This window comes from Pseudopodoces humilis, chromosome 3, assembly GCF_049639895.1.
Source record: "Pseudopodoces humilis isolate 2021_Gansu_Grassland_sample_001 chromosome 3, ASM4963989v1, whole genome shotgun sequence".
Classification (NCBI taxonomy): domain Eukaryota; kingdom Metazoa; phylum Chordata; class Aves; order Passeriformes; family Paridae; genus Pseudopodoces; species Pseudopodoces humilis.
The window spans coordinates 46,888,557-46,911,475 of record NC_142202.1 but is presented as its reverse complement, the minus strand read 5'-3'; the positions used below and the strand labels follow the sequence as shown (position 1 = coordinate 46,911,475).

General features: G+C 38.0%; 1 protein-coding gene across 6 annotated transcripts in view; it reads left to right on the top strand.

Moving 5' to 3' along the window:
• RGS7 (regulator of G protein signaling 7) overlaps positions 1-22,919 on the top strand; it is a 241,731-nt gene that overhangs the window by 204,531 nt on the left and 14,281 nt on the right. The window contains exons 15-19 of one of the 6 annotated variants that reach the window (XM_088052706.1): positions 6,092-6,278; positions 9,045-9,134; positions 10,399-10,452; positions 11,247-11,327; positions 20,374-20,458. In XM_088052706.1, coding sequence (XP_087908832.1) covers positions 6,092-6,278; positions 9,045-9,134; positions 10,399-10,452; positions 11,247-11,321 — 406 coding nt within the window. In that variant the 3' untranslated portion in view covers positions 11,322-11,327; positions 20,374-20,458. The other 5 variants (XM_014263308.2, XM_088052710.1, XM_088052707.1 and 2 more) reach the window with 5 other exon arrangements.

The window sequence follows — 22,919 nt, the reverse complement described above, 5'->3', positions numbered from 1 at the left end:
TTACAAGCAGCATTTAATATTTATGGTGTTGATTTATAAATGCTGATTAATTGCACAGATCCCCTTGTTGTTAATTTAAATTTGTCAGCAGAATAATTAGAGTTGGAGTTCTTTAAGTTGCTGACCGTGTTCATATTCAAGCATTAATTTTGCATCACAAATACAGCCTGACCTGTATGTGTATGACTTAATTTGTCACAGATGCAGATTTTTCTTACTAAAAACTCCAGTTGGTAAAATGAATTTTTAAAAATCAGAATAATAACAAGAAAAGGAAAAGTATTTTTTAAAAATTATTATTTAAAGAGCATCCTGGTAATTTATTATGGAGAGCAGCTGTTCAAACATGAACCTGTTGAGCCCAGTGTGTGCTGCAGTTTCTGGTGCTTTTCTGTGATTAATTTGTCTCTCTGCCAACTAGACTGTTACTGCATAATCCCTAACTCTTTCGTCTAATCCTATTTACAACACTAAATACAGGCAAACTGCAAGTAACTGATTTAGAAAAATTCTCTCACGTAATTTCTTCAGAGATGATTCCTTGACATGCCATCTACTCTTCTGTCTCTTCCTCTAAATTCTTAAATTGGCATTATAAAATGTCTGAGTAATGGTGGATATGATATTAAAGGCCAGGCAGGGGATAAATTTGCTCTGAAAAGGTGCTTTCTGTGATAATTAACTGAAGGAAAACTGCCTCAGAAGCTCAGAATTATATTTGTAAATTCCCAAACTGTAGGGAAATTAATCCATTAGGTTCACATACTAAATTTGGGTTAGAAAACATGAATTTGTAAAGCTTGTTGTGCATGGCTGTCAAAATGTTTTAGATGTCAGTAACAGAAGTTAAAAGCTTAATGATTTAAAGCATTACCACTAAATAAACCTTAGAAGGCGACCACTTTTGTTGCTCACCTGTTAACCCCATCATGGTAATTTGGAGGTTTTTAGTGGTATTTTTTTAATTTTTATTTTGACAGCCACCTTGAGAAAAATAATTATGTCCACCCACATCTTCCCACTGCAACAAATTCAACTCAAATCAGTTGCTGGTTCTTGTACTTTTTCAGAGCTAATCATAAAATGTACAACACTGCCAAGCCTATAGTTGGATAGGAAGCTGGGACCCTGCTTTTGAGCTTTCAAGCCAAGTACACAGGATACAGCAGGGACTGCAGGCATGACAGGAGCTTCAGTATTAGTAGATTAGATGTTTTATACCTCATTTTGGTGAAACAAGTACCAAAACAGTGAAATGATAAGTCTACCAGATACACCATTTCTATTCAAGTGTAATGATGTTATATAGCAAAAATCCCAGTGTTAGAGGTACATTAACTTCAACTGAAGTATCTGACAATATCATTCTTGGTGGATACAGATCCTGTCTCAAAGAACACAACAGGGATGAAGGAACTTTAGCTGTGATTTAATATTAAGGATTGTGCAGTGATCAGGAATATAACCAGGTTTCCCCTTACTTTGTATCTCTGTGCTTTTATCTTTGCCTGTAAATGGAGCTTATTAGTATTTCACTCTCTGAAGGAGTTTTGAAAAGCATAGCAAAGGAATAAAACTGTCTAAGCAGTTCTATCAGTGCAGTAACTTCATTACAGTGTGCCTGCAGTTGGCAGGTTGGATTCTGCACTCACCTAATGCAGGGTATGACTTGTGGTCTCTTGTTACCATGCAGATTTTTTGGAAGAATTGTTTTGTATGCTGCTCAATACACAGAACAAATAGCTAAATTAACATATATTTTGGATAATAGATTTATGAAATTCCCAATGCCTATTACAAAAATGGTGAGCATTGTTTTAAATGCACAAGACTAAAATTTGAGTATGATCCAGTACTATTGAGCTTGGTCACAAGGTTTTCCAAGTACTAAAAAAAGTACTTTTCAAAGAGAACGAGTTTATGAAATCAAACTTACTGCAGCATGGCACCTGGAGACCTAATGTCTTCCTTTAATTTCTGTAGGAAACTGTATTCCTCGTCTTGTCCTTCCTTTTTCTGTAGGGCAGAAGAATTCTTTGGAAAGTTAATATTTATATGCTGACTATGCTCCCAAGTGGTTATTTTGTAGGAATTGGAGCCTGTAAAGATTAAATCATTTCTGACCTGCCAACCTGAAAGCCTGTCCAAATCCTAATGCAGTATTGTAGTGGGTTTGATCTCCAGAGCAGCTCTAAGACTGAAAAACCTCCTTGGTTAGTGGAGAGTGGTGACAGGTTAGGTTCCATGATACACAGAAGGAAAAGCCACTGGACCCCTTTCCCCCTCCTTTGATCCTCATTTCTTAGGTCTGCAGTGTGTGACTAGTAGGGAAAAGGGACTTTGCATTCTTGTTATCCAGAAAAAGAAGAGAGGGACTAAGAAATTTGTTAGATTTGGATGTTTTCCCTCAATAATTTTTGTCTGACCATTCCCCTGCAGGCTGACATTTTTTGAGGTGTTTATCCTTTACACTGGTGATTATGAGGCCCTGTTGTGGATGCTAAGAACTTGACCAAAATTTAATCCTCAAAGCTGAAATTGCATGTGAGTTATTTGTCATTCAGACTCAAGCTTAAATATCAAGTGCCAGCAATTTTGCCATTTCTGCAGAGTAGATGGGAAAGAACTAGTTGCAAGCTTTAATGAGTTTCTCTGTCATATTCATGAAATCCTTCAGTTCTACTATGCCTTGAAGCTTGAAGTTGTAGTTGGCAAGGTGGACTCTAGAAATCTGAGAGCGGTGTTCCCTGCCGCTGGAAAAATATTACATGATTCTGTTAATAGAGTTTGTTTAGGATTTTGTTTGCTTTTTTTCTGAAAATGCTGAAAAGTCTGGCCTCTTACTTGTTGTGTCACATGCACTGAGTGCTAAGTTCACATAATTCTCACTTCAGTGTTTCCACACTGACTGTACCTCACACATTTCATGGAGAACCACTGCAGCCCTTCTCCCACTCTTTGTTCCTGTGGGCTAAATTTAACTGATTAGCTTGGTCTGGAATCTGGCTGCACCTGACATTTAGGTCAGTTGATGGGACAGAAGCTGTGTTGCAGCTGTGCTATTCATCCATGAGGCCACCATGGCTTTGAAAGCAATCCAGCTGTAGGACATAATCCCCAGATATCTTGCAACATGTGTTTTACCAGTGCATGTGGCTGGACGTACTACTACCATACACTACACACTCTCACTCTGCTGTGTGTCTGCTGTGTGACCCAGCATGCTGTGTGACTCCAGCAGCCCAAATGCTGGAGTAGAAGACAGCAGCGAGGTTTACACTCAGCTACTCAGGTCTCTGTTCAAACAGTGCTGAGCATCTGCTAGAAAGGGTCTCCATGGCAAAAGCAAACTTTCACCCACAGGAGATGCAGTTTCATCCAAGGGCAGCTGAGTTCTAGTTCCTTACACTAAGTTGCACCAAGTCAGTGTACATCATTGCCCCATTACATCAAATGCAATTCCCCTTCTCCCCTCTCCTGCCCTTGCACACAATTAATGTTGCAGACCGTGTCCTTTCTGCTACAGGAGTCTTCCCTTGCTCTGGTCACAGCTCATGAGGCAGAGAGCTGCAAAATGGTACAGGGAGCTCTTCTGATTTGAGGCCCTGTGCTGAGGTCTTGCTGACTCCATTTCAACTTCATCTGTGCTGTTGGTTGCCATGGGATATTGGAGAAAGTAATTTTTGAAAATGCATGAGGGGGCAGCCCTATTTTTTGTCATTTCCTAACTTTGAATATTTGAATTCAACTCTGTGGGAGGAGGGCAGGCATCTTTTCTTAAAAGATAAATAAGTAGATCAAAATCTAAAAATGTGTCTTGGCTGTGAAATAAGCACCCTAGACATAACACAGAAATCACAATTCTTCCCACTGTTAGAGAGGTTTCTATATTTAGAGTTTCATATTTTTACTAGAGTCTTTGAAAGCTATTGTTAGAAGGATAAAATTAAATTAATCTATCAAAGAACCAGTGTTTAGCCTGTAAGAATAGGTCTATACAACCTCCATATTATATGCTGCAAGCATAGAAGTTAAATTTATTGAAATTTATCTCCCATCTATTTCCCCATAAATGACTATAACCCACTATATGAAACCAGTTTGCTTACAAAAAAAATAGCATCCTAAGGCATGTTTGCAGTGACTTCCTGAATTATTGGCAGTAGTACAATGGAACAAAAAAAGGAAGTGACATCTCTGAGCTAGATCTACAGGATGTCTGCAGGGAGATAGAAAATGCATGTTTGCAAAGAGCATCCTTCCCTTTAATTTTTGTGTTCCTTACCTGACTTGGAGATACATGAGTAATCAGTCAATCCCAGAAGATGCGCTTGAAGGGGTTAGCACTGCAGGATATGTGCTTTTAAATGCAAATATTGAAAGCAGCTTAAGGAAACCAAAGTAGGTTGCCCAAATTTGAGAGAGTGAACTGAATTAGAGTTTGTGAGCTTTGCAGCTTTGAAACTTGAGTTATCAGGCATTTCTCCTTGCTGCATTGCCATCAGATTCCCAGGATACATCCCCATTCTGCTCTGTGCAGAACTATGTTCAATTCTTATATAAAAGTGGTGCTACCCACAAGTTTTGAAACTGGAGTTCTATTGGCACAGATCCACTTTGTGACCTTGGAGAAACCACTGTACATTATTACATTATTAATATATTTACAAAACTGGGACAATATTGTATCTCTGTCTCTTGGAGAATTTTAGATGAAAAAATTATGCTTATGTACTATTGAAATTGAAGGTTGTAGAAATACCTAAAATAGTCTTCTTGGCAGTGAGAAGCTGACTATACTATCTGTGCTACAAAGAAATTTCAAAACAGGACTGTGAAGGAATAATTGCTTCCTGAAAGGTAATTTTTCTCAAGAATATCTGGTAGTAGGAATACTGTAAGGTTTGCTATGCTTTACTCTCCTCTCTTAAGTGTTTTGCAATAATCAAATTAGAATTTGGATTGAGGGTGGTATCATTATGCTTTCTTGGGGGTCTGAGTACAGTTTCACTGTTCTTCTATCCCATCCTTGTTGAACTCAGCTAAGAAAGCTTAAGTTGATTTCACAGTGCAAGCAGGGTGCAACCACATTTTAAAAGGTGCACCCAATTTATTTGTGAGCCTTGGAAAATCCAGCTGACTTCAAAGTTAAATCACTTCAAGGCTCAGCTTATCCATTTCATAGCTGTGTCAGAACAATAATGAAAAGTTGCAATGGTATATATTGCATGTTTACTGAAGTCAAACTTCCATTGAGTTCTTGGATTTGGGGGAGAACTAAAAGGTCTGAACCATGTCTAAGAATGGGATCCTAAATTAATTTAGGGTTATTTTGTTCCATGAGACAGTCTGAACATCAATAGAAGGAACAATGAAATAAAGCTTACAGCTAGTTAGCTATGATCATAAAGTGCTCAAGACCTTTTTAGTGATCTTTCTCCAGACTGAATGAGGATACAGTGAACTGGCTGCATTATATATGGCTGCCCAGCGTTGGTTTGCTCAGCAGGAGAAGAGAGAATATGTAATTCCATTCAGCATTTTTAGCAAAAATATGCATATGAATGGAATGCTGAAAAGAGAAATTAAATTATAATTAGCAAAACAAATGCTTTTCCAATGTATGCATGGTTTTTGGGTAAAAAATTAGAGTTACATGGTTTAGGATTTAGTAGGACTCAGAGATTCATGTAGATAGCCAGTATATAATTATTAGCTTTTGAAGGAAGGTCAAAAAGCGGTCCATTTATAAATAATATAAGCCCTTGAGGTTTGGCCAAAATGAAGTCTCAGTTTAATTCCAGCTAAATCTAGGATCTTCCTGTAAGCATGTTACCATACATAAGTAATGAAGATTTCCTATCCGTCCCATGAAGAGCCTTCTAATAATTGCTTCCTCAGGTGCATTGATTGCCTTGACAGTATACCAGAATGCTGGTCCCAACATAAAATCACTCAGCCTTTTCTTATTTTATCATATCTAGATGAAAACTTCAGTTACTTAATTTATTTTTTAAGAGCAAGGAAGAGCAAGAGTACTTCATTAGTGGTTATCCTGAGCTGGAAGTCAAGGTGCTGTGTTGTGCCGTAGGTTCTGGTTAGCAGTAGAAGACCTGAAGAAGAGGCCAATCCGTGAAGTTCCTGCTCGCGTCCAAGAAATCTGGCAAGAATTTCTTGCTCCAGGTGCACCCAGCGCTATCAACCTAGATTCAAAAAGTTATGACAAAACCACTCAGAATGTGAAGGAACCTGGAAGATACACATTTGAAGATGCTCAGGTCAGTTTGCAGTTGTGTTTATGGACATTGGAAAAGGAATATTGACTAGTGAAATCTATATACAGAAATGAGATGTATTTGGGAAGTAAATGATAATTAATGTTTTCTGTTTCCTAAAATGCCATTTTGGCAATGCAAATGTGTAACTTTCTTACTTTCATGAGGCATGAGAAGTTCTTAATGAAACTTCTGTGCTTGAAATAGAGTTTTCAAGGGGACTTTGAATAGAGGAAAGAATATAGTGAAGAAAAAATTAAATACTTTTGTATTAAATGCAACACTTCATGTGACTTATAACTTATTATTTCATCTTTGAAGACTTCTGAGAAAAGCAACAGAAAATAATTGGATCCACAGTAAAAGTAGCAGAACTGGTATCATCCTCCATTTTCATCAGCAGCCCAGTGATGAAAATTTAATTATTAATGCAAAGTGAAATGGTATCAGAAGGAGAGACTGAGATTATATCCCTGCAGAATTTCCTGCATCTTGATTATTAGGTCATCATCTTGGGAGCTGCTAATGGCCCCATGAAGGAGAGAAGGGAATTGAATTGAGGCTTTCCATTTTTTGGGAGAATGCCTCTTCCCTAAATAGGAAGTGGAACAATTTTACCTCCTTTTCATTTTTCCATTATGAGACTAGCAACCTATGAAGAAACAATAAAATTTTCATTAGACCCTATGAAATAGCCACTATTTTGAAGTACTCTGCATTAAACCAAACATACAGGTTTTGCTTGTGTCTGCTGACCCCTGGAGATTTAAGAACGCAGTGTATAGCAAAGACATAAAAGGCTAAAGTAAACAATAGAGCAAGATTGAAAGTTTTAAAAAAATATGTCTCTGCAGTAAAGTGACTAATGGACATTTAAATTCCTTGTCAGTATTATTTATGTTTTTTTTTAATGCCTAGTAAGTGTAAAATTTCAATACCCTTTTACTGCCAGATTTATCTTGTAATTTTGTTCTTCATTTATAAAAGATTTGGAGTATTCAGTATTTATGCAATCAGGACTTTGCCACCTGGAGAGGACCTCTGCTTAGTTCATCAAGTTCAGCAAAAAACCTTAAACCTGGAAGCCTTAATTTCTCTGGAAAAAGGACAGGCTGCTCCTGCTGAGTTCTCACTTGAAGCTTCAGGAGCTTTAAAGTGTCCTGTCTGAGGTGAAGGGTTTTGTCAGGATTAGGGCTCTGCCTCTGCAACAGGCTTTTTTTGACCTGCCAGCTGGGAAGGAGACTGCTGGTATGCTATTCTGGCAGTTGGTGGGTCATTTAACTGTTGTTAAAAATGTATGGAAAGCATTTCTGGACTGGAAATACTGAAAGATGAAACTCCATGTCAAATGCAGACACATAAGTAAAATGGGACATGTATGTAAAAATAGCCTGATTGCACTAAATATGTGCATTAATGTGTCCTGGCTAATGTGTACATTAACAATAATAATGCAGCCCAATTTATTCTTGCTTTTACAGGCATATTTCTTGTACAGAAATTAAATTTTAATGCCTATCACCACTTTTTGCTCTCTGTTAACTGCATTCTTTGTCTGCTTTCACAGACACTGAGTGAAAAAAACTTGCTCCAAATAAACCAGTCTAAGTTCTGAATGTACATCAGAATTTCTCTGCTTAGTGTAAGAAATACGATGAAATACATTTAGAATCATTTTTATGGTTTTTAATACAGCAAAAATTAAATATCACTTCTAATTTTGCCTTGCCTTAATTTTCAGACAAGGTATGGGGAGTTTTGCTTGTGTTTTTTTTGTTTGTTTGTTTTGGGGTTTTTTGTGCTCACTAATTTTATGCACTATCAAGCTGGGAAACAGTATTTTCTTTCTAGTTTGTTTGCTGTTTCCCAATTGCTGGGCTACAGGTTTCATACAGTAAAAAATAGAATCTGAGTAAAAGAAAAACTCCATGAAGATAGCTAACGTGATTCAGGATTTTTAAAAAATATTTTTGAGAGTGTTTTATATTCTGGTTGCTTTTTCTACAAATCTTTAGCATGTAATCAGAACTAGAACTATCAAGTGTTCTACATCACAGGTTTTTTGTTTCTCATCTTTTTCAGAAATTAGAATGTTCCAAAATTAAATGTTTTTTAAGCTGCACTTTTCATTTATTTTTTGAATGAAGGTTTCCAAATTTTCATAATCCGCTGAAGAATTAATATATTGAAAATTAGATTAGCCTGGAACAGTTTTTCAATTTACATATGTATTTTCCTTTTTATATTGTTTGCTGGAGAGCAGACTAAACATCTGTCAAAGGATGTTTTCAAGAGTAGCCAGGGGAAATCCTCAGTAACCTAAGCATTATATGTGTCGCTGAATTGAAAACCTAGTAGCTCTACCTAGCCTCTGAAATCACAAGAGTATCTCCAGAACCTAATTCAGAAAATCTGATGAGGAAGGACCCACGGCTCGTAATGTCATCACTTAGCTAAACTAATAAGTAAGGGGTCTGAAGCTAGGACTCAGTTGTCAATTCTTAGAAAATAATTTTGTACTGGAAAATTTGGTCTATAAATTAAAGATAGGCGTGTTGTATAATTATACATAAGAAATGGGTGGGATTTTGGCTTTAAGAATAGAAAGCAATTAAGCCTTAGCTTCAGAGCTGAAACCTGCTCTCCTCTAATACTTCCTATTCATAATAGTGCTAGCTGGTGTACATTCCACAGCCGAAACATGTGGCTACCTCCCATTTTACATGTGTCCTCTTCTCTGGGAGTAACAGCTCCTCTTTTCCTTTTCAGGAGCACATTTACAAACTGATGAAAAGTGATTCTTATCCTCGTTTTATACGATCCAGTGCCTACCAGGAGCTGCTACAGGCCAAGAAAAAGGTATTGGTCCATCTTGCCTTTGTCTTGCCACTGTGCAAAGCAGTGGTTATGTTTGCAACAATACTCAGTCTTCTCTCCCCTGTGCCAGTGCAACTGGATATCTGGTAGGTGACCAGCTTGGCGTTTTTGGAGGGTCACATACACACAGGAGTTCAATATACATATATGTGTATATATCCTGCATGCGGGCATGTTTCAATAAGTTAATCTAGCAAAACTTATTTTTATTTTTACATCCCATATTGTACTGTTTTTCTCTGTTATGAAGCACCTTAAATTGCAAAGTGCTTTACAAATACATTAAAAAAAATAAAATAAAATCCCAGAAGAATAGTCTTTCATGTTTGCAAGTTTGCTTATGTAATAATTGTTGTTCTCTTTATTCCACCTATGAAAGCTACAGAATGTGTTTAGAAACAATCTTATTCATATGAATAACTTCTAACTTCAACTATAAATATAGGGGCTTCCTAATTTTGTTTCTTTCCCTATTACTACATGAATAGTTTTGAGTAGGCTAGGAATCTGACTTGAAAGACTGATCATGTCACACTTTGGCAAATAGAGGTTCATGTCTTGTAATGTAATATTTTCTTAGAAAACTCCAGATTGTGGAATGGGTTCTGAATAGCCACAGCCCAGAGTATGTGGAGCAGCATTTACAATGCAGATTTCCATGATGATAAATAATTCTCTTAGTGGGCTCTAAACAGTAATCTCCTAGAATCCGTTGGGAGCCCTGTGCCTTGCAAAATCAGGGCCTTGATTGTTACTGGAACAAGGTAGTTATTAACACCGTAGCGTTCTATTGTTAATAATGACAACCTAAAATTATCTGAAAGTACTGTGTGATTTTGTTTTTTGTTCAAACATTGATTTCTGAAGATCCAATATAGAGAGAGATGTTGAAAATACCAGAAAGCTTCAACTGTCCGTGTGAAGTCCTTAAGTTTGTGAATGTCAGTTCATTAACACAAGATGTGCACTTCATTATTTCTTTTTACTTTCAGTTTTTCTTTAAATTCAAACCAGTTTGATCCCCATGAAAAATTATTTTTGTCGAGTACTATATCTGTTTTGCCCATCCCCTGTTTTGCCAAGTCCCATTACAGCCTCATACCTGTGTTTGCTTCCTGATTTATACAAACTTTGTTTTTCAGTCCACTGTTACATCAAACTTTCTTTTCTACTCCATTGTTCTTGCTTTTCTTTTCCCCCTCCTTTTTCTTTTTGTTTCTTTTGTTTTATTTATTTCAAATTTAAGTTGGAAAACACTCTGGATCGTCGAACATCTTTTGAGAAATTCACACGCAATGTGGTAAGTTTGTTGCCTCGGAAGACTAGTAAGCCTGATGGGACGTCCTTCTCCCCTTCCCCTCACTGATCCCTACTCTCCCTTTTGCTTTTCTAATTTGATGGTTAAAAGTTTATTCATCACAGCTTGTGAATTTTCCTGGGAATGACAGCTTTATAATGTGCTTTCATTACAACCCCTCCTCCCCTAGTCCCTTTCCCACTGATCTCAATTGTCACACATGGAGGAATGGACCTTTGGGAGCCATGCTTTTTGCATTAGGAAGCATGAAATTAGTCACTTTTTTCCCCCCCCTATAATTTTAGTAAAAAAATCTGTGAAAACGTGCTTGATGTTGTTTCTTTTTCTGGTGCCTTGTAAAATACTAAGTCTAAAACAGTTGAATACATTGGATTTCCCTCCTATATTCTTTTTATTTTACTAAAAAAGTCTTTGTCCCCCTTTTTTCAATTTGGCACAGGGAAAAAAAACAATAATATTCTTCCCATCTTCCTTAATGTCTAACAGCTTCTACAGGACCAAAGAATTCATACAGTTTATGTGCAAAGGTTTGATTTGGATTCATTTTCATAATGGACTACAAGAACTGATTTTTTTTTTCTTTTCAATGTATAACTTTTGAAAGCTATTTCTCAAAGACAGAAAAAAATGAAGGCTGGTGGATTTTGCCACTTGCCAAAAGATCCACTGATTTCATGATACTTGGGATTCTTTTTACTTATCCAGTTTCTTTGAGATTATTTTTTTTTACATTGTGAAAATTCCAACTAAAGAATTCAACGCATTTATTTTTGTAGGGCAGAAACATCCCTATTTTTCCATGCCATAAAAACTGTACACCAACACTGAGGGCGAGCACTAACCTGTTATGAAAAGAGGTAGAAAGATCTTGGATTATACTCGAGTTTGTCTGCATTGTCTGTTGAATTGTGCAGGTGACGCTGCTGTGTGTGTGTGTGTGCGTGTGCGTCCGTGGCTTTTTCTGTGACCTGGTTAGTGGAGCTGTGTGTGTTGAAATGAACAATATGAGAGCTTTCAGCAAAGATCATGGTTTTTGTTTTTTCAGTTTCTAGGGAAGGAGAAGCAGTTGTCAGAAACTGTCTCCCCTGCAATGAGGCTCAAGAGTATTGCCTCAAGTATTTAAAAAATACATTTATATTTTCCAGTAATCAAAAAAAGAAACAAACACAGTGAAAGTTTTGTGAGGCTGTGGGAATATCTCACTTTTAAAAACAAAACAGTAATTCTTTAACTACTTTTTTATAGGTAAAGGCTTCCTGTAATATGCTTTGAATCCACTGTAATCAGGAAGAAATTTGGATTCAATGGGACAAAGTCAGTAAAGGACTCTAAAAGTAAATAAACAGCCACAGAGGAAACTATCCTAATGTTTGAAACAAAAACCCCTATGTTTTGCATGGTGGTGTTGCCATAGCATGTTGCAGTGTGATTTGTGTGTTGTCTAAACAGGTCGGATCTATAAAACAACATTGTACATGATAGCACTATACATGATAATTGCATTATACTTCAGTAGGAAGTTCCATATTAATAAAAAGTCTGTAAAAGAGGGTGCATAGAGTTGGTAACATATCTGGGACCTCTGAAAGCCAGACTTTTTCCCAGTCCCAATGCCTGGAAGACTGCAATGCTACATTAATTCATAGCATTTTGAGCAGCCCAGGTGTCAGAAATTGGCTGTGGTGAAAATTATGTAAACAGGTGGCCATGAGGGGGGAAAAAGCAAGCTGTAGGTAAAGGGGTCAGGAACACAGTGCAAAAAGGGAGGATGTGAAGACAAGACTGGGAGATGCTGAAATCCCTCCCAGAGCAGCCTTATGGACGAACCAGCAGTTCTGGGCACAAACACTGGAGCATTGTGCCCTGCAGCCATGCCCGATTTTCATCCTGCTTATCTCAGGGCAGAAGTACCAGAATAGCAGCATGCCAGAGATGCAATGCAGGCCAAATAAACCAGCTGTGAACTAGAAATGGAAAAGAGGATTTCTGGACATTAGTAGTTCAGTAGAAGAGGGTTGTTTTTTTGTTTTTTTCACAGAGAAAACTCTGAAATAAAGTCAGTGGTTTTGCTTTTTTTCCAACTATTACCTGTTAACCTGGGTGGAGTCTGTCAAGTCGGGTCAGGTATGAAAGAAAAATATGTCACTGCTAGATCTATAATCTCTATTAGCCTGACAGCTCTGAAACTTGCAAATTAATCCAGAGTATCAGGATGCTCAAATGCAAACCTTTTTTCCAAGATGATTGAATTCATGTCACTCACTTCCTCAGGACCTCTTTCCACCAGACATCCTTGTTGTTCCACTCTTGTTCTTGGTTGTGAAGAGTTTATAATATGTAACTATCTATCTTGGTACAGTGGTTCCAGCCAGCAGGAATGAGGGAAAAATTTATCAGAATATTCTACAGTGTACTGATTAACTTGATAACTGTGAAGTGAGGGACTGTGGAATAGATCTGTTCTGCTGATTAATACAGAAGATAGGTGTGAAAAGGGTCTTCGACAACCTGGATAAATGCTATCATCTCTGATTTAGTAGATGAAAATTATAGTTTCTCTTCTCTGATGGTTTGCAATATTTAGACTAATTTTCACTGGTTTTCTTTCCTCAGTTATATCAAAGTGGGTTTGTATTAAACTAAATTAGACCTCATTTTTTTCCATTTTAAGTGTTTAATAAAAACCCAGTAACCCTGGCTATGTCTAGGGACTCAGTCTGAACAGATGGGCTTGTAATTAATTTTCTGATTTGTTGACTCTAAGATGCTCCTGATCAATGTTAAACAGAATTAGGTTATATTTGCTACAGAAAGCATTTGTTAAACCAGAAAGTTTAGAAACTGTGGAGGGAAATTAGTCTGTACTATTTCATGAATTACATGGAAATAACCTATTATAATGAGTCATTATTTTAGTCTGATGGAGAAAAAATAGAAGTGGAGTTATACACTACTCTCAGCTCTGTATTTCTTTGACATTTAAGGGTTTTCTTTCCAGAAAATTTTCAGTAAGTTGGTGCAGTTCATGAAAGGCCTAAATGCTCAGTTTAAAAACTGACTACTTAGCTGCTCTGTAGATTTTATGGTGCAAAATTGCTAATGCCTTCAGCTGCCTGCAGCAGAAAATATGGATAAAGTTATAAAGAGGTCTGCGTTCACATAAAATATACAGAAGTAATAGCGAGCTGGCATTTGCTATATGTAATATTAGTGAACTCTTTAAAGTTTGTCTCTGAGCAGTAACCCCCGCTATCCTTGGTCTGCCTCACTTACACTCCTGGCTACTGTGTGAAAATAAAGAGCACAGGCACTTCAGTGCTACTGGAATGAAGCCATCGGATACGTGAATTGCCTTGGACTAACACAGGCTACCATGTGTGTCACAGCTTTGAGTCAGAGGCACAGAGAGCAGTGACAATGTGCTCTGGGCTCCTCCCTGCCTAGCTCAGCCCTCAGCTTTCTCTTTGAGAATAATTAAAGTACAGTCACCCACAGCTCCCCAAGGGACTAGGGAAGTTAAAGATCTAAGTCATGGAGCTGGAGGATCTCATTGCATGCTCAAGAAGTAGAGAGACTGAAAGCAGCAGTTTCTGTGGCATTTTAAGAATTGAAATTCTTTTGAAGAATTCACATAGGGGAAAAAAACTATAAAAAAACCCCAAAAACTTAATCTCAGCAAATTTACCTCAAGTGCCATCTACCTTACAGGGGCAAAAAGCAGGTGCATATACACTGGTAATGTTGATGGGAGCAAAGAGGTTCTTTAGGGAACAATTTTTCTGTCATTTCTCACATGCATGCAGGACTTGTGACAGTGGCAGACTGAGCAGGACTCTGTGAGCCCCAGCCTGGTGCTTAGCTGCAATTACTGGTCTGGAACCCTCAAGACAAAGGGACCTGGTTTACAGTGGGAGAGAGTTAATTTAATTTCCACCCCACACAAATTTTATTGTCCCACCAGGAACCAAGTCAGTGGGGCAAAAAGGAGTAGCCTCCCTCCTTAGAGTTGTGGGGGGAGACCTACCATCCTCATGCATTGGTGCCATGGCTTCAGACACCACCATCAGTGTTAGCATTTCATATGTCACTGCACAGTTACACAGAACACAAAAAAGAGGTGCTTGTTGTACGTTTGTGAGGTCTTAAGATAATACAGGCAGTACAAAACAAACCCAGTTCAGTTCATATATTAAACTAGAAAGCTATCAAATTATAATTATCTCCACTCATAACCTCGTAAACAAGACCCTATTTAAAAATTCTGAGTTTGAAACCATTATATCTTATATTAGCTGTATCCTTTCCAGCTTCTTCTCCCACTTAACTGGAAGAACTTGCTGACCAGAATCCTCTGATTTTTTCCCCCTCCAAACCAGTAACAATAGACCATTTCATGCAGGAGATGTGAAATGCGAAGGACATTGTACAGTGCCCATTTTCACCAAGTTTCAATCCAATGTCACTTAACATGACATTGTGAATTATGGTCTAGAGATGGAAATTAAAACTTGTAAAAGTGGCTTCCTCAGTTCTTGTCAGTGGGTCACAGACTTTCTAGATGTTTAAACAAGTGAAATATTTTTTTATGTTAAAATCGATCCCTTTTATAGAGCAACAAAGCAGATAAATAATCAATTTCATCTGTTAATTATGAAGTTTTTCTATATGAATAGGTAAAACTTGTGTACACAAGGCCCTACTGTGCAAGACCAAAACTCCATCTAGTCCTGAAAACCTGACGAGGGCTCGATTTTTCTCAAGTATAACATTGTTTAAGAAATTCAATGCAGTTTCACCTGTGGAATCTCATTTTGAACTTACTCACAGGTTATTCCCAAAATTTAAACAAAAAAACAGCTAGTCAGAAGAAATATAAATTACAAAGCTACTTATTTGACAAAGAAGAATGTAAATAATAATTATTTGTAGAATTGAATGCCTTTTCCATTTTAGGAAGTGTCTTATTCACTTTTGAATAGAAAGAACAAATAAATAATTGAGCTTTTTATTTTGGCCTACTAATTAGTAAAAAAAAAAACAACTTAGTTTTAGGAGTTAAGAATTATTAAGGACAAAATTATAAAGGATGTGCCAGTGAGGACTGGCCTCTTTGTGCTGTTCTGCAGTGACTGGAGCTAAGCTGCTGTGCTCTGTGCTGGAAGAGAGAGGAGCTTTGGAGTAACACTTGCACAAACAGGTTCATCCAAGTGAGGAGCCAGCACAGACTGGTCAGCTACTGGGCCAGTGTCTGCCGTTTTCCAGCTGACAAACATTTTACCTGAATCTTAGGCCATTTTCAGGAATGAGAACTGCAGAGAGGTATGCAAACTTGAGGAGTCAGGCCCAGGAAAAACATACTAAAAATATTTTTTTTGCGAATCGGTCCCTTGGAAACATACATTTCAAATGGTTATTCAAGTTCAAACTACCCCATCTGGCAGGAGGTTTGAAGTTAATCACGAATGAGAGCAGCTTATCAGTAAATGCAAAGTGCAGAAGGAGAAAGAAATGGATGCCACTGGATTTGGAGTGAGCCAAAACAGGAAAGCAGTTGTTCAGCCACTGCCTCCCACTTCAGATCATTGCAGGAAACAGAACAGCCCTAATGAGAAGGGAACAAAGGGCTGCAAATCTCAGCCAGAGGCAGAAGGATTTCCCTGCACATGTAACCACTTAGCACTACAGCTGTACTGACAACTTGGACCCCAAATTCAGTAAATACTAACCTTGTCCCCTTCCTCACATCTGAAAGAGAAATACACCTGCACAGATGGCTGACAGCAGCATCCTCTACTGCTGTGGAAGCTGAAGCACAATTCTGAACCCCAGAGCAACGCGGAAGCAATTCCCTTGTGCTGGTAGAGCAAGGGTTGCTTCAACACGAAAAGGGATTTACTGCTTCTTCTCCCATGTCTCTCCAGATGTGCGCCTGTCAGGGGCTCTTTACACACCAGCTGTGTGTGTAGTGCACTGCAATGTCACCCTGCTGATTTGGATGGGCTGACAGTGTGCTGCAGGTGTTTCACACGTGAGCAGATGGGTAACACTGAGACCAAGGAGGGCTGCTTCTCACTCCACATCTCATTTTGCTCACAGTGGGACACTACCTCTCCTTCCTCAACAGATGCATGGAGTTTTCTTTTCTAGTGCTACCAGTATAGATCCTGGGGAGTAGCACCTGCACTGGCAATAAAGAAATATGGAAAAGGAACAGTTGAGGTTTCTTTGCAGAAAGGAAGATAATTAATCTTCTAAAAGGAAAAGATGTGATCTTTCTGTACCACACATTTCAACTCCAGTGCCTATAGACATTTCATATTGATTTCTTTTAAGCCACGTATGTACAGTGGTTGTTGCTGACATTTTTGCTGGATTATTTGAGGTGTTAGTGTCATGCTGCATAAATGGGTCAGTCAGCACAACTGTATTTGGCAGCATCTGCACATAGCTTTACAATTTTGCCCCTTATATTTGCTAGAAGTAAAGCTGGAAGGCAGCTCTAGGTCAAGCACTTAGTATGTTCAAATAGGGACTGAATGCTGAGGCCAAGTGATTTTGTACTTTAGATGTAGTTGTTCACTCCAGCTGCTGTGCTGCCTTCTCATACTCTGATTCTCTTGTCAGGCTATGTGTGCAGTGTTCCATTTTGGCATTTGCATTACTAGTAAAATACTTAAATAGTTACAATTGTTATGTCCAAAGTGCACTAATACAGCCAAAAAATTCCTAATCATCTTTAGAATTTGCCCATATGCTTCTAAATGTTGATGGCAAGAATATATTGAAAATATTAAGGATTTCTTTTTCATTATTCAAATAAACATCTAGTACTTCTGTTTTTTCCACCCCTAATTTTCTTTAATCTCATTAGCACAGGAAACATCTTCATATGCTACAACTCTGAAAACTGGCCTGTTAGATGCAGGTTCCCAAATCAAAATGTGGCTTATGGAAATGCTGTTAACAAGGTATCTGAAAGAAATGGCAGCTATTAAATTATGACCCACAATGGATGATCCTTATATCAGTAAATATAGTCTGTAAATTAAGTAAATCTGGAAATCTCCTAGAAACAGTAATTATGAAACCCTACTACAGAGAGCTAAAGCAAAAGTATACTCTAGAACAGAGTTTTAACGAAATATTTTGTAAAGTGGAAAATAACAAGTCCCTGCAGATCTAATAAGAAGATGTGATAATTCCGTATCTGGGGCTGCAGTGGATTCTGTGTATTAAAAGCTTATTTTCCTAATCAGAGAACTTAATATGATTCAGTATAAGCATTTAAGAAGATCTCTTAAGGAGGGTGGATCTTCTAAGTTGTCACTTTTCCAACTTAGTGATAAATTAGAACTACTGATGCATGGAAAGAGACCGTTTGTTGTTGTTTTGTTCAGATGGAGGTTTCTCTGAGGCAGGGGGGGGAGTTGAAGGAGAGGACCATCCAGAGAGTTCCTGATCACTGTAGGGCTTTGGAGAAAAAAATATTCAAAGATCAGTAATATCCAGGGAACAAGTAATGTGGAGTGCAGAAAAAAATTGTCATGACAGCTCACTGTGTCTCTAGAGGAAAATTCAATCAATATCTAGAAAATTATCACACAAACCAGATCAACTCATAACTACTTTTTGGCCTGATTTTATGTCAGCACTTCCTAGTTTATGTGATAACATAATTTATTCCTGAGATGCTAGAATTTGTTTATGGTTCATCTAGAAATTCGAGAAATTTTGAAACTCCTAAATAGTAGTTGCAAATAACAATAAAAAACAATTATTTCACAGATTTTTGTACCGCAACAAGCATTTATGCAGCTTTCAAGTGTAGTATGGAGCAAATTGTAACTAATCGAGAACTCCTGGTTTTAATATTTTAATTAAGTGGGTTATGCAGTTCAATACTTACGGGAACTCTTACATGTTTAAAAAAAGTAGCCAGACCTGTACACTTGTAAACTTAAGTGCAAATAACCTAATGAAAGGCAAAGACAAGCATATGTTCAATACTTTCTGAGATTGTGTCCAGCACCAAAAGTCATGAATTGTCTAACAAAATTGTCTAACAAAACATTAGTTTTGGAAATGCTTCTATTGTCTTAAATTGTATTCCAAGGCCACACTGCTGTTGAGGCTTTTTTGACTATTTGAAAAGAAAAGATATCTTACTATAACAGTTTACCTGCTGCATTAGAGGAAGACGTAATTTAAGGGTTAAAAAGTATCAAGAATATGTGAATTTAATACAGGTAGAAAGTGGCAGATACAGGGAAGACAGAGTGCCAGGAGAGAGACTTTTCATCTTTCAAAGAAGTAGGAATTAGTACTGTCAGGTGATATGAGGAACCTGATGGATGAGCAGTCTAACCCAACATTGCAAATCATGAGTTCCCTTTCAAATTATGTTGTAGGGGAAGTATTCATCCTAATTTGTTCAACTTGCGTTTCACAGCACAAAGAATAAAATAGTTATTCTTCCTTTTATGAAGACCCACTCTGATGTATTGCATTTGAGCGAATGCTCAAGACACACTTACAGATCCCTGTGAGCTTTAATTTAATTGATAATGACAATAGAAATTAAATTGTGTAATTCCACTGAGTTATAACACTGCAGATGACTTAACAATTTATTGATATAGCAGAATAAGTTCATTTATCACTTACTGCGGAGAATGAAGCATCTCTTGATAGTTACAGTATTTTTTACTGTATTGTCCTTGAAATCAGTTTGATATTTCTGAATTGGGCACTTAAAATGAACAATATAATAAGTGTAAGTATTAAATATCTAACTGTTGAGTTAGAGCCATTATCTATTTAATGTTTTATGATATATTTGTGTTACATTGTCAGGGTATGCCTGTGGTGTCAGCTTGCTGTGCCAGCTCTGCCTCTGTTGGATCAGAGCCACAGTGGGATGGCCCTTGGAGAGCTAACTCCTTTTATGTGGCCGTAGGAGAGCTAATTCCTGTTCTGTGGTTTCTGTCTGGCTCAGATGAAGCTCAAAATATACCAGAGTGACATACCTTCCACCATGTTCTTCACACTGTAGACCTAGCTCTTGTGAGACAGTCATTACACCTTATTAAAAGAACTTGTTAAAAAAATTAAAACCTCATCCTTGCAACAGGAGGAATAATGAGGAAAACAACAATATGGAAATCCAGCACCTTCAAAGCAGTGTTATGCAGTCACATGTAATATACCTGACCAATGTTCCTTTTAAATAGTAAATACGGTCTCAGCAAACCTATAGCTGTGTTCATGGAAAAGCTGCTTTCCTACCTATATGCAATCTGCTTCTTACTTTCTTACCTTAACTTGAAAGTAGCTTTTTTGTCCTCCGTGACAGAGCTACCGCAGTTTGCACGTTCATCTTTGCAGCACAAGGCACTCTTGCTTGTGGTAGCCTTCAAGTTCTGGCTGTGACTGACGGCAAAAACCTCAGCATCAGTTTCTCATCAGCCAAAATCAATCTCATTAAAAAACGGCCTATAAATTTGCTGGCTTGTTCTGTGAAACAATCTGGCTGGCTGGCAGTGCAGGTGTTTAAGTGTAAGGACTTCCTGTGGTTTAAGATTTGACAGACTCCAGTTGGTGCCCCTAGTTATTTGAGAGTGATGTGGCAACACTGAGTGGTTGCTGATGAACAGGTTTGCAGTGATCATGCCTCTGTTTTCTGTTTTTGTTTTTTGTTTTTATCTTTTCCTCAGGGGAAATCGCTCACATCAAAGAGGTTAACCAGTCTAGTGCAGTCCTACTAAAAGGATCACCTTGTAGCATGGAAGCAGACTCAAATCATTATACATACTTTGTAGCTCACTGATTGCCTGACTCAGAGGACAGTAGAACAAGATGTTGCATGAGCAAGGACCTGACTTGTTTTCTTTTGTGTATACTAAGGCATTACAGACTCCGAGGGACTCTCTAGCCTTTCGATGCCTCCATTTCGAAAACTGTCTGCTCACTTCCTCCTTCATATCAAGCTGGATCTGTGTCTTTTTATTTTCTGCAAGCTCAAGTACAGTGAAAAAAAAGCTTCTGCTAGGCACAGTTTATTAAAAAAATACGTCAATCAAAAACTGGAAGAAATGTAAAAAATGCATATATTAATAAATATACATATGGCATCACATTTATTGCACAATAAATTAGCACAGAAGGTTTCATTTCACTGATGTATTCACATTGAGAAAGAAAGCCTGTGTCTTTGTCTGTTGTCTGTATATTCTCTGTTAATGTTTCTTGCATTTATTTTTATACCATATTTAAAAAAGAACACCTTTTACTCCAGATGTATTAAAGTTGATCCTTTCTCTGTAAATTTGTGTATGTTTATATTGTTGTTTTATCTTTCATTAAAAGATGCAGAATCTCTTTCCTTTGGGAAGTTTGAGATTTTAATATTGAATCAGAAGATTAGTCAAGAGCAAAATGATCCCCAAAAGTTACACACCTTGTGCTTTCTAAAAAGTGACATGAAATGGCATTTTCTTTCTCTCAGTGACACCTAATCAAACACACTTTATTGATAATCATTTACTTTTTCTTTTCTTTTTATCAAGCTAGCAGCAGAGAGACCTTTCCCGCTTGCTCATCATTGCATAAGCAAACCTTTCTTTAAGCTGGGCCGTTCTGTGGCAGTGCAGCCTGCACAGCCATTCGGTCACTGCCCCAGGCTGGCCGGACTGGACTGCCCTTCCTTGGGCATGGACATGAACAAAGCTGCCTGAGAGCGCAAGGGTACGCTTGCTAAAGAGGAAGGACAGTGCCTTTTCTCCTTGCTGTCACTTGTGATGCAAGGCAACATTTTAAGCTGAAAAGGTAGTGGTTTGGGAGTCCTAAGTATGCACTGGTCTGGTAGCAATGCAGCAGGAGGCTGTCATTTGAGTTCCAGGTCTCTGTTCGGGGATGCTGTTGTGTTCCACCGCTGAGCTTACTCACACAGAGACCTGCTGACAGATTTATGAGCGTGTGTTGATGTTGCCCGTGAGACAGTAGATATGGAGCTTCTGAAGCTAATCTGAGCTGGAACCAGAAATCTGCTTGGTCTAAGAAACAGCACTGTTGACTGATAGAGGTGATGTAAGGATAGTAGACAGAATCTCAGAGAACAAAAGAAAGGATGGAAACTAAGTCAAATTACAAAATGCTGATACCTCCAGGGCATGGTAGGGTGCACAGGACAAACAAACCTTTTTAGCAATGCACAGAATAGATTCAGGACAGGCAACTTTACTACCATCTGTCATGCTGACTTTGGTTTGATATTAAGAATCTTGTTTCAAAGGGACTGTGAATCCTAAACACGCACACACAAAGTGGGATGGTCATGGATACAAGCAGACAATCAACTTGATTGCCTTAATACCAGAGACATCTCATTGAGCGCTGGAAAACCACCTGCACTGCTGCCATTAGGGACAGGACTGTTGCACACAGCAGCTCTGGGCAGAAGGGAGCTGAGCTGCCTTCTGCAGGGAACATTCACTTCTCCACTGGCTCTGTCAGTAGCCTGGTGCAGCCATAACCAGGAATGCAGCATCTTCAAAGAGGCACTCTGAGTGAACCCAGTACAAAATGCATTACAAATCCATGAATGGCTGTTGCCCATATTCTGCTCAGTTGAGGTTTCTTGAGGTTTGGGATTTCTGTTTGTTCATTGTTTTCACATGCCACTGTGTTTCTGGTTTCTAGCTAGGATGACAATTACTGCTTTAAAGTGTCTCTGTTTTTGTTATCACAATTCTACTAAGCTTTTAGGGAAATAGCCCATCAGAGCTGGGTCCTACCAAGATCTTAGTAAGAGGTCCATGCAGGTCAGCTCAAAATACTCACAACCTAGGGAGGTCAGATGAATTTTAGTAAGTAACCACACTGAATCACAGATCTTAAACTGAGATTTAATTTTACCACAGAAATGTAATCTCTGAGACATGAGCTTGGAGCCAGGCAATCCACAGAAATTTGAGCTCTGCTTCACTTCTCAGTGCCAAATAGAGATATTTATTTCCAAACTCCTGCTGTCACCAATTGCATCAACTGGTATATTTCCTCCTTTGCCTTAGTAGTTAACTACTTACATACCACTGTCTGCTTCAAAGAATCACTTCCTTCAAATACCTAATGTTTCAAATTCAAGCATTAGGCATTACATGCAACTTCATTCTAAGAAATGTATTTTATTTTTTTTCCAAATCACTTTGCAACACCAACTGGGTAATAAAAAGTCATGAAGCATTTGTATTCTGGAACCCATTCTGTACTTATTCTAGCTTTTTCCTATCATGGTTTAACTCTAGCTGGCAACTAAGTACCACACAGGCACTTGTTCACTCCCCCTACCTCCAGTGGGACTGGGAGGAAAAGAGGAAAAAGTAAAACACGTGGGCTAAGATAAGAAAAAATTACTAATTGAAACAATTTATATTAATAATAACAACAATCTT